This window comes from Scyliorhinus torazame, chromosome 10, assembly GCF_047496885.1.
Source record: "Scyliorhinus torazame isolate Kashiwa2021f chromosome 10, sScyTor2.1, whole genome shotgun sequence".
In the NCBI taxonomy this organism is placed as follows: Eukaryota; Metazoa; Chordata; class Chondrichthyes; order Carcharhiniformes; family Scyliorhinidae; genus Scyliorhinus; species Scyliorhinus torazame.
Genome location: NC_092716.1, coordinates 128,641,491 through 128,655,651, shown reverse-complemented (window position 1 = coordinate 128,655,651; position 14,161 = coordinate 128,641,491). Strand labels below are relative to the sequence as shown.

The window sequence follows — 14,161 nt, the reverse complement described above, 5'->3', positions numbered from 1 at the left end:
ATGAAATATGCAGTAAATACAATTGGATAACAAGCTAACCTATTGCCCCCTTTGTGTGACCCACCCTCTACCCACACACAAGACAGGAAAACACGGGGAGTGGTAAAGATAATAAGGAGGAAAGTCAAAACTTTGCTTCAAATTGTGGTTCTTTAGCACACTTTCCTCACAGCCCGCTGGTTGATAAAAGTCTCTGGTTTACAGCTGGTAATGGTCTTCCTTGCTGAGTCATTCACTGAGTGCACTTACAGGCGCTAGGCTTTCTGGAGAAACACTTTATTTCTTATCAAAATGTGCCTTCAGCTCGAGGTTCACATCCAGGCCTATATCTTTCTGTACAGACACTTTATTTCACATCAAACGTGGCTTTCAGCTCATAGTTTGACTTCAAGCCTTTGTCATCTCGAGAGAATGACACCCAGTTTTGCCTGGGAGAGAGTCAATGCTCACAGGATTATGGAGAGGATTGGTTAGATCCCTCCATCCAAGCTGCAGAATCAATAGTGAGTCCAAACTGGAAACTCATGCCTCTAAAAGCATTCCAGTAGGATCAGATCCAGTTACTGTTCCTGGGCGAGCACAACCCTTTGGGAAGACATTTGGCCTCAGCCAAATCAATCAAGCCAAGTCATCACTGACATTACAGCCTTTTGGATCCTTCTGTTTGAATTAAAACAAGCTGCTTGCAGTCTGCTTTGCTTTGTAGTCACAGGTCCAGTAAACATCCATGGATCAAAAATGTAAGGGCAAAAATAAAAGAAAGGGAAAATAAGGGAAGAAACAAGAACCAACAGGAAGGACACTTACACTCTCTCTCTTTACTGTAGGTGAGTTCCCAGTGCTACACCCTGGTACTGTGCATGAGTACACCAGCTGCACCACCTTTACCACCCCTTTGGGTTACATGGAAGGTTACTATACCTTCCATCACCTTTCCAGGAAAAGGACTACCTTTAACGTCGCCATTCCGAGATTCTACATGCAGTGTCTGCCATCCCGAGCATCAACTGCACACCAGGTGGGTACAAAAGGAGTGAACGATACCCAGGTGAGATTGCAGGGAAATACATGAGAGCAAATCAATTAGCGCGGAGGGCCCGGGTGGGGAGGGCCTGGCGGGTGCGTTTTGGCATTGAGGCTGGTGTCATACTGGCTGCATCACAGCCTGGTATAGCAACTGCTCGGTCCAAGACCGTAAGAAACTACAGAGTCGTGAACACAGCCCAGTCCATCACACAAACCTGTCCCCCATCCATTGACTCTGTCTGCACCTCCTGCTGCCTGGGGGAAAGTGGGCAGCATCATCAAAGACTCCTCCCACCTGGGTTATTCTCTAATCCAAGTTCTTCCATCGGGCAGGAGGTACAAAAGTCTGAGAACATACACAAACATTCAAAAACAGCACTCTTCCCCTTGTTATGGCCCTCCTATGCACTTAACTGATCTCTTTACGCATCTTCTCTACTGAGTAATACTACATTCCTTTATGTTTCACGATGTCTGTCTTTGTATTTATATTGGGTATTTAAGTATGCCCTATGTTTTTTCATGTATGAAACAATCTCTCTGGATTGAATGCAGAACAATAATCGATGTTAGTCTAATACTTTTCACTGCACCTCAGTACACGTGACAATAAATCAAATCCAACAACATGCTCATGTCCCAAACATCAGGAGGAGATTTATTTACTAGATCAAAGAGCAGAGGGCAACTGGAGTAACTGTCCAGCTGAGAGCGATATGAACCTCCCGTTCAGTATCACAGAATCCCTACAGTGCAGAAGGAGGCCATTCGGCCAATCGAGTCTGCACCGGTCCTTGGAAAGAGCACCTTACTTAAGCCCAAGCCTCCACCCTATCCCCTAACCCGGTAACCCCACCAAACCTTTTTGGACACTAAGAGCAATTTAGCATGGACAATCCACCTAACCTGCACATCTTTGGACTGTGGGAGGAAGCCTGAGCACCTGGAGGAAACCCCAGAAACACAGGGAGATCGTGCAGACTCCGCACAGTCAGTCACCCGAGGCCGGAATTTAACCCGGGTCCCTGGAGCTGTGAGGCAGCAGTGCTAACCACTGTGCCGACATGCCGCCCATTCCACCTTGATGCGTCACCCACCCCATTCCCCCCCCCTCAATCTCACCCACCCCATCCCCCCCCTCAGTGTCACTCCCCATTCCTCCCTCTGTGTCACTCCCCATCCCACCTCAGTGTCACTCCCCATTCCCGCCTCTGTGTCACCCCCTATTCCCCCCTCTGTGTCATCCCCATTCCTCCCTCTGTGTCACCACATTTCCCACCTGAGTTTCACTCCACATTCCCCCCTCAGTGTCACTCCCCATTCCCCCCTCAGTGTCACTCCCCCTCAGTGTCACCCCCATTCCTTCTTCACTGTCCCTCCCCATTCCCCCCTCAGTGTCACTCCCCATTCCACCTCAGTGTCACTCCCCATTCCACCATCAGTGTCACACCCCATTCCCCCCCCAGGGTCGCTCCCCATTCCCCCCTCAGTGTCACTCCCCATTCCCCTGAGTGTCACTCCCCATTTCTCCCCCAGTGTCACTCCCCATTTCTCCCCCAGTGTCACTCCCCATTCCCCTCAGTGTCACTCCCCACTCCTCCCTCAGTGTCACTCCCCCTCAATGTCACTCCCCATTCCACCCTCAGTGTCACTCCCCATTCCACCCTCAGTGTCACTCCCCAATCCTACCTCAGTGTCACTCCCCATTCCTCCCTCAGTGTCACTCCCCATTCCTCCGTCAGTGTCACTCCCCATTCCCCCCTCAGTGTCACTCCCCATTCCCCCCTCAGTGTCACTCCCCATTCCCCTCAGTGTCATTTCACCCCCCAGTGTCACTCCCCCTCAGTGTCACCCCCATTCCTTCTTCACTGTCACTCCCCATTCCACCATCAGTGTCACTCCCCATTCCACCCTCAGTGTCACTCCCCATTCCCCCCTCAGTGTTACTCCTCCCAGTGTCACTCCCCATTCCTCCCTCAGTGTCACTCCCCAATCCCCCCCCCCAGTGTCACTCCCCATTCCACCATCAGTGTCACTCCCCGCTCAGTGTCACTCCCCATTCCACCCTCAGTGTCACTCCCCATACCACCCTCAGTGTCACTCCCCATTCCACCTCAGTGTCACTCCCCACTCCAACATCAGTGTCACACCCCATTCCCCCCCCAGTGTCGCTCCCCATTCCCCCCTCAGTTTCACTCCCCATTACCCTCAGTGTCACTCCCCATTCCCCTCAGTGTCACTCCCCATTCCACCCTCAGTGTCACTCCCCATTCCCCTCAGTGACACTCCCCATTCCTCCCTCAGTGTCACTCCCCATTCCACCCTCAGTGTCACAACCCATTCCACCCTCAGTGTCACGCCCCATTCCACCCTCAGTGTCACTCCCCATTCCACCCTCAGTGTCACTCCCCATTCGCCCCTCAGTGTCACTCCTCATTCCTCCCTCAGTGTCACTCCCCATTCCTCCCTCAGTGTCACTCCCTATTCCTCCCTCAGTGTCACTCCCCATTCCCCCCTCAGTGCCACTCCCCATTCCTCCCTCAGTGTCACTCACCTCAGTGTAACTCCCCATTACCCCCACAGTGTCACTCCCCATTCCACCATCAGTGTCACTCCCCATTCCACCATCAGTGTCACTCCCCATTCCCTCCTCAGTGTCACTCCCCATTCCTCCCTCAGTGTCACTCCCCATTCCTCCCTCAGTGTCACTGCCCATTCCCCCCCAGTGTCACTCCCCATTCCTCCCTCAGTGTCACTTCCCCCTCAGTGTCACTCCCCATTCCTCCCTCAGTGTCACTCCCCATTCCACCTCAGTGTCACTCCCCATTCCCCCCCCAGTGTCACTCCCCATTCCTCCCTCAGTGACACTGCCCATTCCCCCCCAGTGTCACTCCCCATTCCCCCCTCAGTGTCACTCCCCATTCCCCCCTCAGTGTCACTCCCCCCTCAGTGTCACTCCCCATTCGCCCCTCAGTGTCACTCCCCATTCCTCCCTCAGTGTCACTCCCCATTCCACCCTCAGTGTCACTCCCCATTCGCCCCTCAGTGTCACTCCCCATTCCTCCCTCAGTGTCACTCCCTATTCCTCCCTCAGTGTCACTCCCCATTCCCCCCTCAGTGCCACTCCCCATTCCTCCCTCAGTGTCACTCACCTCAGTATCACTCCCCATTACCCCCACAGTGTCACTCCCCATTCCACCATCAGTGTCACTCCCCATTCCACCATCAGTGTCACTCCCCATTCCCTCCTCAGTGTCACTCCCCATTCCTCCCTCAGTGTCACTCCCCATTCCTCCCTCAGTGTCATTCGCCAATCCCCCCCCCCCAGTGTCACTCCCCAATCCTCCCTCAGTGTCACTCCCCAATCCTCCCTCAGCGTCACTCCCCATTCCCCCCTCCAGTGTCACTGCCCATTCCTCCCTCAGTGTCACGCCCCTTTCCACCATCAGTGTCACTCCCCATTCCACCATTAGTGTCACTCCCCATTCCCCCCTCAGTGTCACTCCCCCCTCAGTGTCACTCCCCCTCAGTGTCACCCCCATTCCTTCTTCACTGTCACTCCCCATTCCACCATCAGTGTCACTCCCCATTCCACCCTCAGTGTCACTCCCCATTCCACCCTCAGTGTCACTCCCCATTCCCCTCAGTGACACTCCCCATTCCTCCCTCAGTGTCACTCCCCATTCCACCCTCAGTGTCACAACCCATTCCACCCTCAGTGTCACGCCCCATTCCACCCTCAGTGTCACTCCCCATTCCACCCTCAGTGTCACGCCACATTCCACCCTGAGTGTCACGCCCCATTCCACCCTCAGTGTCACTCCCCATTCCCCCTCAGTGTCACTCCGCATTCCTCCCTCAGTGTCACTCCCCATTCCTCCCTCAGTGTCACTCCCCATTCCTCCCTCAGTGTCACTCCCCATTCCACCCTCAGTGTCACTCCCCATTCCTCCCTCAGTGTCACTCCCCCTCAGTGTCACTCCCCCTCAGTGTCACTCCCCATTCCACCCTCAGTGTCACTCCCTATTCCACCCACAGTGTCACTCCTCATTCCACCCTCAGTGTCACTCCCCATTTTTTCCTCAGTGTCACTCCCCATTCCTCCCTCAGTGTCACTCCCCACTCCTCCCTCAGTGTCACTCCCCATTCCTCCCTCAGTGTCACTCCCCCTCAGTGTCACTCCCCCTCAGTGTCACTCCCCATTCCCCCCTCAGTGTCACTCCCCATTCCACCCTCAGTGTCACTCCCCATTCCCCTCAGTGTCACTCCCCATTCCAGCCTCAGTGTCACTCCCCATTCCAGCCTCAGTGTCACTCCCCATACCACCCTCAGTGTCACTCCACCCTCAGTGTCACTCCCCGTTCCACCCTCGGTGTCACTCCCCATTCCCTCCTCAGTGTCATTCCCCATTCCCTCCTCGGTGTCACCCCCATTCCCCCCTCAGTGTCACCCCCATTCCCCCCTCAGTGTCACTCCCCATTCCACCTCAGTGTCACTCCCCATTCCCCCCCAGTGTCACTCCCCATTCCTCCCTCAGTGTCACTCCCCATTCCTCCCTCAGTGTCACTCCCCATTCCTCCCTCAGTGTCACTCCCCATTCCACCTCAGTGTCACTCCCCATTCTCCCCTCCCCAGTGTCACACCCCATTCCCCCACAGTGTCACTCCCCATTCCTCCCTCAGTGTCACTCCCCCCTCAGTGTCACTCCCCATTCCTCAGTGTCGCTCCCCATTCCTCCCTCAGTGTCACTCCCCATTCCTCCCTCAGTGTCACTCCCCCCTCAGTGTCACTCCCCATTCCCCCCTCAGTGTCACTCCCCATTCCCCCCCCCAGTGTCACTCCCCATTCCTCCCTCAGTGTCACTCCCCCCTCAGTGTCACTTCCCATTCCACCCTCAGTGTCACTCCCTATTCCTCCCTCAGTGCCACTCCCCATTCCTCCCTCAGTGTCACTCACCTCAGTGTAACTCCCCATTCCCCACACAGTGTCACTCCCCATTACACCATCAGTGTCACTCCCCACTCAGTGTCACTCCCCATTCCACCCACAGTGACACTCCCCATACCACCCTCAGTGCCACTCCCCATTCCACCATCAGTGTCATTCTCCATTCCCGCCTTTGTGTCACCCCCAATTCCCCCCTCAGTGTCACTCCCCATTCCTCCCTCTGTGTCACTCCCCATCCCCCTCAGTGTCACTCCCCATCCCCCCTCAGTTTCACCCCCCATTCCCGCCTCTGTGTCACCCCCCATTCCCCCCTCTGTGTCACCCCCAATTCCCCCCTCTGTGTCACCCCCATTCCCCCCTCTGTGTCACCACATTACCCACCTGAGTTTCTCTCCCCATTCCCCCCTCAGTGTCACTCCCCATTCCCCCCTCAGTGTCACTCCCCATTCCCCCCTCAGTGTCACTCCCCATTCCCCTGCCAGTGTCGCTCCCCATTACCCCTCTCAGTGTCACTCCCCTTTCCCCTCAGTGTCACTCCCCATTTCTCGCCCAGCGTCACTCCCCCTCTGTGTCACTCCCCATTCCTCCCTCAGTGTCACTCCCCCTCAGTGTCACACCCCATTCCCCCCTCAGTGTCACTGCCCTTTTCCCCCAGTGTCACTCCCCATTCCCCCTTCAGTGTCACCCCCCACATTGCCCCTCTGTGTCACTCCCCATTCCCTCCTCGGTGTCACCCCCATTTACCCCTCAGTGTCACCCCCATTATCCCCTCAGTGTCATTCCCCATTCCACCTCAGTGTCACTCCCCATTCCCTCCTCGGTGTCAACCCCGTTCCTCCGTCAGTGTCACTCACCTCAGTGTCACTCCCCATTACCCCCACAGTGTCACTCCACATTCCACCATCAGTGTCACTCCCCATTCCACCATCAGTGTCACTCCCCATTCCCTCCTCAGTGTCACTCCCCCCTCAGTGTCACTCCCCCTGTGTCACCCCTATTCCTTCTTCACTGTCACTCCCCATTCCACCATCACTGTCACTCCCCATTCCTCCCTCAGTGTCACTCCCCATTCCTCCCTCAGTGTCACTCCCCATTCCTCCCTCAGTGTCACTCCCCATTCCTCCCTCAGTGTCACTCCCCATTCCTCCCTCAGTGTCACTCCCCATTCCTCCCTCAGTGTCACTCCCCATTCCTCCCTCAGTGTCACTCCCCATTCCTCCCTCAGTGTCACTCCCCATTCCTCCCTCAGTGTCACTCCCCATTCCTCCCTCAGTGTCACTCCCCATTCCTCCCTCAGTGTCACTCCCCATTCCTCCCTCAGTGTCACTCCCCATTCCTCCCTCAGTGTCACTCCCCATTCCTCCCTCAGTGTCACTCCCCATTCCCCCCTCAGTGTCACTCCCCCTCAGTGTCACTCCCCCTCAGTGTCACTCCCCCTCAGTGTCACTCCCCCTCAGTGTCACTCCCCCTCAGTGTCACTCCCCCTCAGTGTCACTCCCCCTCAGTGTCACTCCCCCTCAGTGTCACTCCCCATTCCCCCCTCAGTGCCACTCCCCATTCCACCCTCAGTGTCACTCCCCATTCCCCTCAGTGTCACCACCCATTCCACCCTCAGTGTCACTCCCCATTTCCTCCTCAGTGTCACTCCCCCCTCAGTGTCACTCCCCCTCAGTGTCACTCCCCATTCCTTCTTCACTGTCACTCCCCATTCCACCCTCAGTGTCACTCCCCATTTCCCCCTCAGTGTCACTCCCCCTCAGTGTCACTCCCCATTCCTTCTTCACTGTCACTCCCCATTCCACTATCAGTGTCACTCCCCAGTCCCATCCCCCAGTGTCACTCCCCGTTCCTCCCTCAGTGTCACTCCCCAATCCCCTCCCCAGTGTCACTCCCCATTCCTCCCACAGTGTCACTCCCCATTCCCCCCTCAGTGTCATTCCCCATTCCGCCTTCAGTGTCACGCCCCATTCCCCCCCCCAGTATCGCTCCCCATTCCCCCCCTCAGTGTCACTCCCCAATCCTCCCTCAGTGTCACTCCCCATTTCTCCCTCAGTGTCACTCCACCCTCATTGTCACTCCCCATTCCTCCCTCAGTGTCACTCCCCCCTCAGTGTCACCCCCATTCCCCCCTCAGTGTCACCCCCATTCCCCCCTCAGTGTCACTCCCCATACCACCCTCTGTGTCACTCCCCCCTCAGTGTCACTCCCCATTCTACCCTCCGTGTCAATCCCCCCTCAGTGTCACTCCCCGTTCCACCCTCGGTGTCACTCCCCATTCCCTCCTCAGTGTCACTCCCCATTCCCTCCTCAGTGTCACTCCCCATTCCCTCCTCGGTGTCACCCCCATTTACCCCTCAGTGTCACCCCCATTACCCCCTCAGTGTCGCTCCCCATTCCACCTCAGTGTCACTCCCCATTCCCCCCCCCCAGTGTCACTCCCCCTTCCTCCCTCAGTGTCACTCCCCATTCCTCCCTCAGTGTCACTCCCACCTCAGTGTCACTCCCCATTCCTCCCTCAGTGTCACTCCCCATTCCACCTCAGTGTCACTCCACATTCCCCCCCCAGTGTCATACCCCATTCCCCCCTCAGTGTCACTGCCCTTTTCCCCCCAGTGTCACTCCCCATTCCCCCTTCAGTGTCACCCCCCACATTGCCCCTCTGTGTCACCCCCCCATTCCCCCTCTGTGTCACCACCCCCATTCCCCCCCATTGTCACCCCCCATTCCCCCTCAGTGTCACCCCCATTCCCCCTCAGTGTCAACCCCCATTCCCCCTCAATGTCACCCCCCGTTCCGCCTCAGTGTCACCCCCACATTCCGCCTCTGTGTCATCCCCCCTTCCCTCTCAGTGTCACCCCCCCATTCCCCCTCAATAACCCCCATTCCCCCTCAATGTCATCCCCATTCCCCCTCAATGTCACCCCCATTACCCCTCAGTGTCACCCCCCCATTCCCCGTCTATGTCACCCCCCCCATTCCCCGTCTGTGTCACCCCCACATTCCCCGTCTGTGTCACCCCCACATTCCCCGTCTGTGTCACCCCCACATTCCCCGTCTGTGTCACCCCCACATTCCCCGTCTGTGTCACCCCCTCACTCCCCGTCTGTGTCACCCCCCCATTCCACTTCTGTCACCACCCCCATTCCGTCTGTGTCATCCCCCCATTCCGTCTGTGTCATCCCCCCCATTCCCCACTTCTGTGTCACCCGCCCATTCCGTCTGTGTCACCCCCCCATTCCCTCTCTGTTACCACCCCCATTCCCCACTTCTATGTCACCCCCCTCTTCCCCCCCATGCCACCTGTTTCCCATTCCCCCCCTCCCCTGACACCACTGGTTTAGGAGGGAGGTGGGTGCAGGGTTAGAGCCCATTGGGATCCAAGGCAAGTTGTCGCATTGGATCCAAAATTGGTTTGTTAACAGCAAAGGGTGGCGGGTTGCTTTGTGATTGAAAGCCTGTGACTAGCGGTGTACCACAGGGATTGGTGCTTGGACCCTTTCTGTTTATTATATACATTAACTACTTGGATGTGAATGTAGAATGAAGAATTATTAAGTTTGCAGATGACACGAAAATTGGTGCTGCTGTTGATAGTGAGGAGGAGTCTGAGGCTACAAACTGATATTGATCAGCTGGTAAATTGGGCAGAGCAATGGCAGATGGAATTTAATTCTGATTTGTGTGAGGTGATGCATTTTACGCGGTCTAATAAGGGTAGGAAAGACAAAATGAACGGGAGGTCCTCGGGGAGTATTGAGGAACAAAGGGACCTTGGTTTACAAGTCCATGGATCACTGAAGGTGTCAGCACAGGTAGATAAAGTGGTGAAGAAGACATACGGAATGCTTCATTGGCCAGGGCATAGAATATAGAAGCAGGGTTGATTGTGCCACAGATGGAACATTGTGTGCAGTTCTGAAGGAACCATCGGAAGGATGTGATAGCACTGGAGGGGGTGCAGAGGAGATTCACCAGGATGTTGCCTGGGATGGAAAGTTTCAGCTATGAGGAGAGACTGGACAGGCTGGATTTGTTTTCTCTGGAGCAGAGGAGGCTGGGGATCTGATAGAGGTATACAAAATTATGACAGGAATCGATAGGGTAGATCATAAGAATCTTTTCCCCATTGGCAGAGGTGTCTGAGACCAGAGGGCGTGGGTTTACGGTGAGGAGTAAGTGGTTTAGAGGGGTCCTGAGGAAACATTTTTACACCCAGAGGGTGGTGGGAATATGGAACACTCTGCCTGAGAGGGTGGTGGGAATATGGAACACGCTGCCTGAGAGGGTGGTGGGAATATGGAACACTCTGCCTGAGAGGGTGGTGGGAATGTGGAACACTCTGCCTGAGAGGGTGGTGGGAATATGGAACACTCTGCCTGAGAGGGTGGTGGGAATATGGAACACTCTGCCTGAGAGGGTGGTGGGAATATGGAACACTCTGCCTGAGAGGGTGGTGGGAATATGGAACACGCTGCCTGAGAGGGTGGTGGGAATATGGAACACTCTGCCTGAGAGGGTGGTGGGAATATGGAACACTCTGCCTGAGAGGGTGGTGGAGGTAGGAACTCTCGCAACATTTACGAAGCATCTGGTCGAGCACTTCAATTGCCAAGGCAGATTAGGTTATGGACCAATTGCTGGTAAATGGGATTATGAGCAGCACGGTAGCACAATGGTTAGCACTGTTACTTCACAGATCCAGGGACGCAGGTTCGATTCCCGGCTTGGGTCACTGTCTGTGCGGAGTCTGCACGATCTCCCTGTGTCTGCGTGGGTTTCCCCCAGGTGCTCCAGTTTCCTCCCACAAGTCCCGAAAGACGTGCTGTTAGGTAATTTGGACATCTGAATTCTCACTCAGTGTACCTGAACAGGCGCCGGAATGTGGCAACTAGTTTCACAGTTATTTCATTGCAGTGCTAATGTAAGCCGATTTATGACACTAATAAGGATTATGTTAGTATAGATTTGATGGTCGGCATAGACATGGTGGGCCGAAGGGTCTGTTTCTGTGCTGTATGGCACTAATCGTTTTGGGTCCTGGTCATCAGCTCTCATGTATAAATCTTTCCTACTGCTAACTTGATAGAGACGTAACTTTGAGTTCCAATTATTAATTTTAATCTTTTTTTTTTACTATTGCCATCTACAGAATGGGCGCAGCCTGGATCCATCAAGAGATGACACGCCTCCTTCAGACTGTAATGACCGTCAGAATCCCAATCTCTTTGTCAACTTCCCAGCTGCTTTGGGCCGTTGTCCCCGTCACACCTGAAGTCAATTTTCTATTTGTGCCTTTGAGCAGTTTGTTATTTCTCTGTTGCTGTGGCCTGTACTCCAGGCATCAATATCTGCAGCCTGAACTCCAGGCATCAATATCTGCAGCGTGCACTCCAGGCCTCGATATCTGCAGCCTGAACTCCAGGCATCAATATCTGCAGCCTGTACTCCAGGCCTCGATATCTGCAGCCTGAACTCCAGGCGTCGATATCTGCAGCCTGTACTCCAGGCCTCGATATCTGCAGCCTGAACTCCAGGCGTCGATATCTGCAGCCTGTACTCCAGGCTTCAATATCTGCAGCCTGTACTCCAGGCATCGATATCTGCAGCCTGTATACAGGCCTCGATATCTGCAGCCTGAACTCCAGGCGTCGATATCTGCAGCCTGTACTCCAGGCCTCGATATCTGCAGCCTGAACTCCAGCTTCGATATCTGCAGCCTGAACTCCAGGCCTCGATATCTGCAGCCTGAACTCCAGGCATCAATATCTGCAGCCTGTACTCCAGGCCTAGATATCTGCAGCCTGAACTCCAGGCGTCGATATCTGCAGCCTGTACTCCAGGCCTCGATATCTGCAGCCTGAACTCCAGCTTCGATATCTGCAGCCTGAACTCTAGACATCAATATCTGCAGCCTATACACCAGGCATCAATATCTGCAGCCTATACACCAGGCATCAATATCTGCAGCCTGTACACCAGGCATCGATATCTGCAGCCTGTACTCCAGGCCTCGATATCTGCAGCCTGAACTCCAGCTTCGATATCTGCAGCCTGAACTCTAGACATCAATATCTGCAGCCTATACACCAGGCATCAATATCTGCAGCCTATACACCAGGCATCAATATCTGCAGCCTGTACACCAGGCATCGATATCTGCAGCCTGTACTCCAGGCCTCGATATCTGCAGCCTAAACTCCAGGCATCAATATCTGCAGCCTGTACTCCAGGCGTCGATATCTGCAGCCTGTACACCAGGCATCAAAATCTACAGCCTGTACTCCAGGCCTCGATACCTGCGGTCTGTACTCCAGGCATCAATATCTGCGGTCTGTTCTGTAGGCATCAATATCTGCAGCCTGAACTCCAGGCATCAATATCTGCAGCCTATACTCCAGGCATCACTAGCTGTGGCTTGAACTCCAGGCTTTGATACCTGTGGTCTAAACTCCAGGTATCGATACCTGCGGCCTGAACTCCAGGTATCGATACCTGCGGCCTGAACTCCAGGCCTCGATATCTGCAGCCTGTACTGCAGGCATCAATATCTGCAGCCTGAACTCCAGGCCTCGATATCTGTAGCCTGTACTTAAGACCTCGATATCTGCGACCTGTACTCCAGGCCTCGATATCTGCGATCTGTACTCCAGGCCTCGATATCTGCGACCTGTGCTCCAGGCCTCGATATCTGCAGCCTGTACTCCAGGCATCAATATCTGCAGCCTGTACTTCAGACCTCAATATCTGCGGCCTGTACTCCTGACATCGATAGCTGTGGCCTATACTACAGACTTTGATAGCTACAGCCTGTACTCCATGCCTCGATATCTGCAGCCTCCACTCCAGCCCCGATATCTGCAGCCTGTATTCCAGGCATCACTAGCTGTGGCCTAAACTCCAGGCTTTGATACTTGTGGTCTAAACTCCAGGTATCGATACCTGCGGCCTGAACTCCAGGCAACAATATCTGCAACCTGAACTCCAGGCATCAAGATCTGCAGCCTGTACTCCAGGCCTCGATACCTGCGGTCTGTACTCCAGGCATCAATATCTGCGGTCTGTACTGTAGGCATCGATATCTGCAGCCTGAACTCCAGACCTCGATATCTGCAGCCTGAACTACAGGTATCAATATCTGTAGCCTATACTCCAGGCATCAATACCTGTGGTCTGTACACCAGACCTCGATATCTGCAGCCTGTACTGCAGGCATCAATATCTACAGCCTGAACTCCAGGCCTCGATATCTGCAGCCTGTACTTAAGACCTCGATATCTGCGGCCTGAACTCCAGGTATCGACACCTGCGGCCTGTACTCCAGGCCTTGCTACCTGCAGCCTGTACTCCAGGCCTTGATACCTGCAGCCTGTACTCCAGGCTTTAGCTACATCTAATGTTTTACAATTTTAATCTGCGCAAGCTGTGATTCTGATTTGATTGAAGGTTGTCAGTAGTAAAATCTGGAATGGACTTTGCACACTTTGTCACCTTTTGTGTTTGCTGGAGGAGCTGGGTACTTTCCACTCCTTTCATACTAAAATTTGATTGCAAAACTGCTTTGAATAAACAGAATAAATCCACAGATTAAATCCTGAAGATTGTCATTTATCTCTGATATTGTAGTAAAACGAGCAAAGAGTCGGGAGTGGGAGGATGCGCTAGAGGTGTGGGGGAGTATTGGATGCTGGGGGAGTGAAAGGTGTAGAGTATGAGATGTGAGGGAACAGTGGGGAAGTGTGGGATTTAGGATAGATGGGGGTGGATGGGGAAGGGAGATGGGGACAGTGGGTGAGAGTATGGGATGTGGGATGGGTGAGGTAGGGTGGCGGGTGAGGGTATGGAGTGTGGGGGTGGGGTGGGTGGGGATGGGACGTGGGGGGAGTGGGGATGGGACGTGGGGGGAGTGGGGATGGGACGTGGGGGGGGAGTGGGGATGGGACGTGGGGGGGGGAAGTGGGGATGGGACGTGGGGGGGAGTGGGGATGGGACGTGGGGGGGGGGAAGTGGGGATGGGACGTGGGGGGGAGTGGGGATGGGGCGGGGTGGGTGGGTATGGGACGTGGGGGGGAGGATGGGACGTGGGGGGGAGTGGGGATGGGACGTGGGGGGGGGACGTGGGGGGGGAGTGGGGATGGGACGTGGGGGGTGAGTGGGGATGGGACGTGGCGGGAGTGGGGATGGGACGTGG

At 54.9% G+C, this 14,161-nt stretch overlaps 1 protein-coding gene across 2 annotated transcripts in view; it reads left to right on the top strand.

Annotated features, from left to right (window-relative positions):
- fbxo3 (F-box protein 3) overlaps window positions 1-13,569 on the top strand; it is a 244,221-nt gene extending 230,652 nt beyond the window's left edge. For both annotated transcript variants that reach the window (XM_072518718.1, XM_072518719.1), the window contains 2 exons: window positions 828-1,018; window positions 11,123-13,569. In XM_072518718.1, the coding sequence (XP_072374819.1) occupies window positions 828-1,018; window positions 11,123-11,245 (314 nt within the window). In that variant the 3' untranslated portion in view covers window positions 11,246-13,569. The remainder of the gene's footprint in view (window positions 1-827; window positions 1,019-11,122) is intronic.
- The last annotated feature ends 592 nt before the right edge of the window (window positions 13,570-14,161 follow it).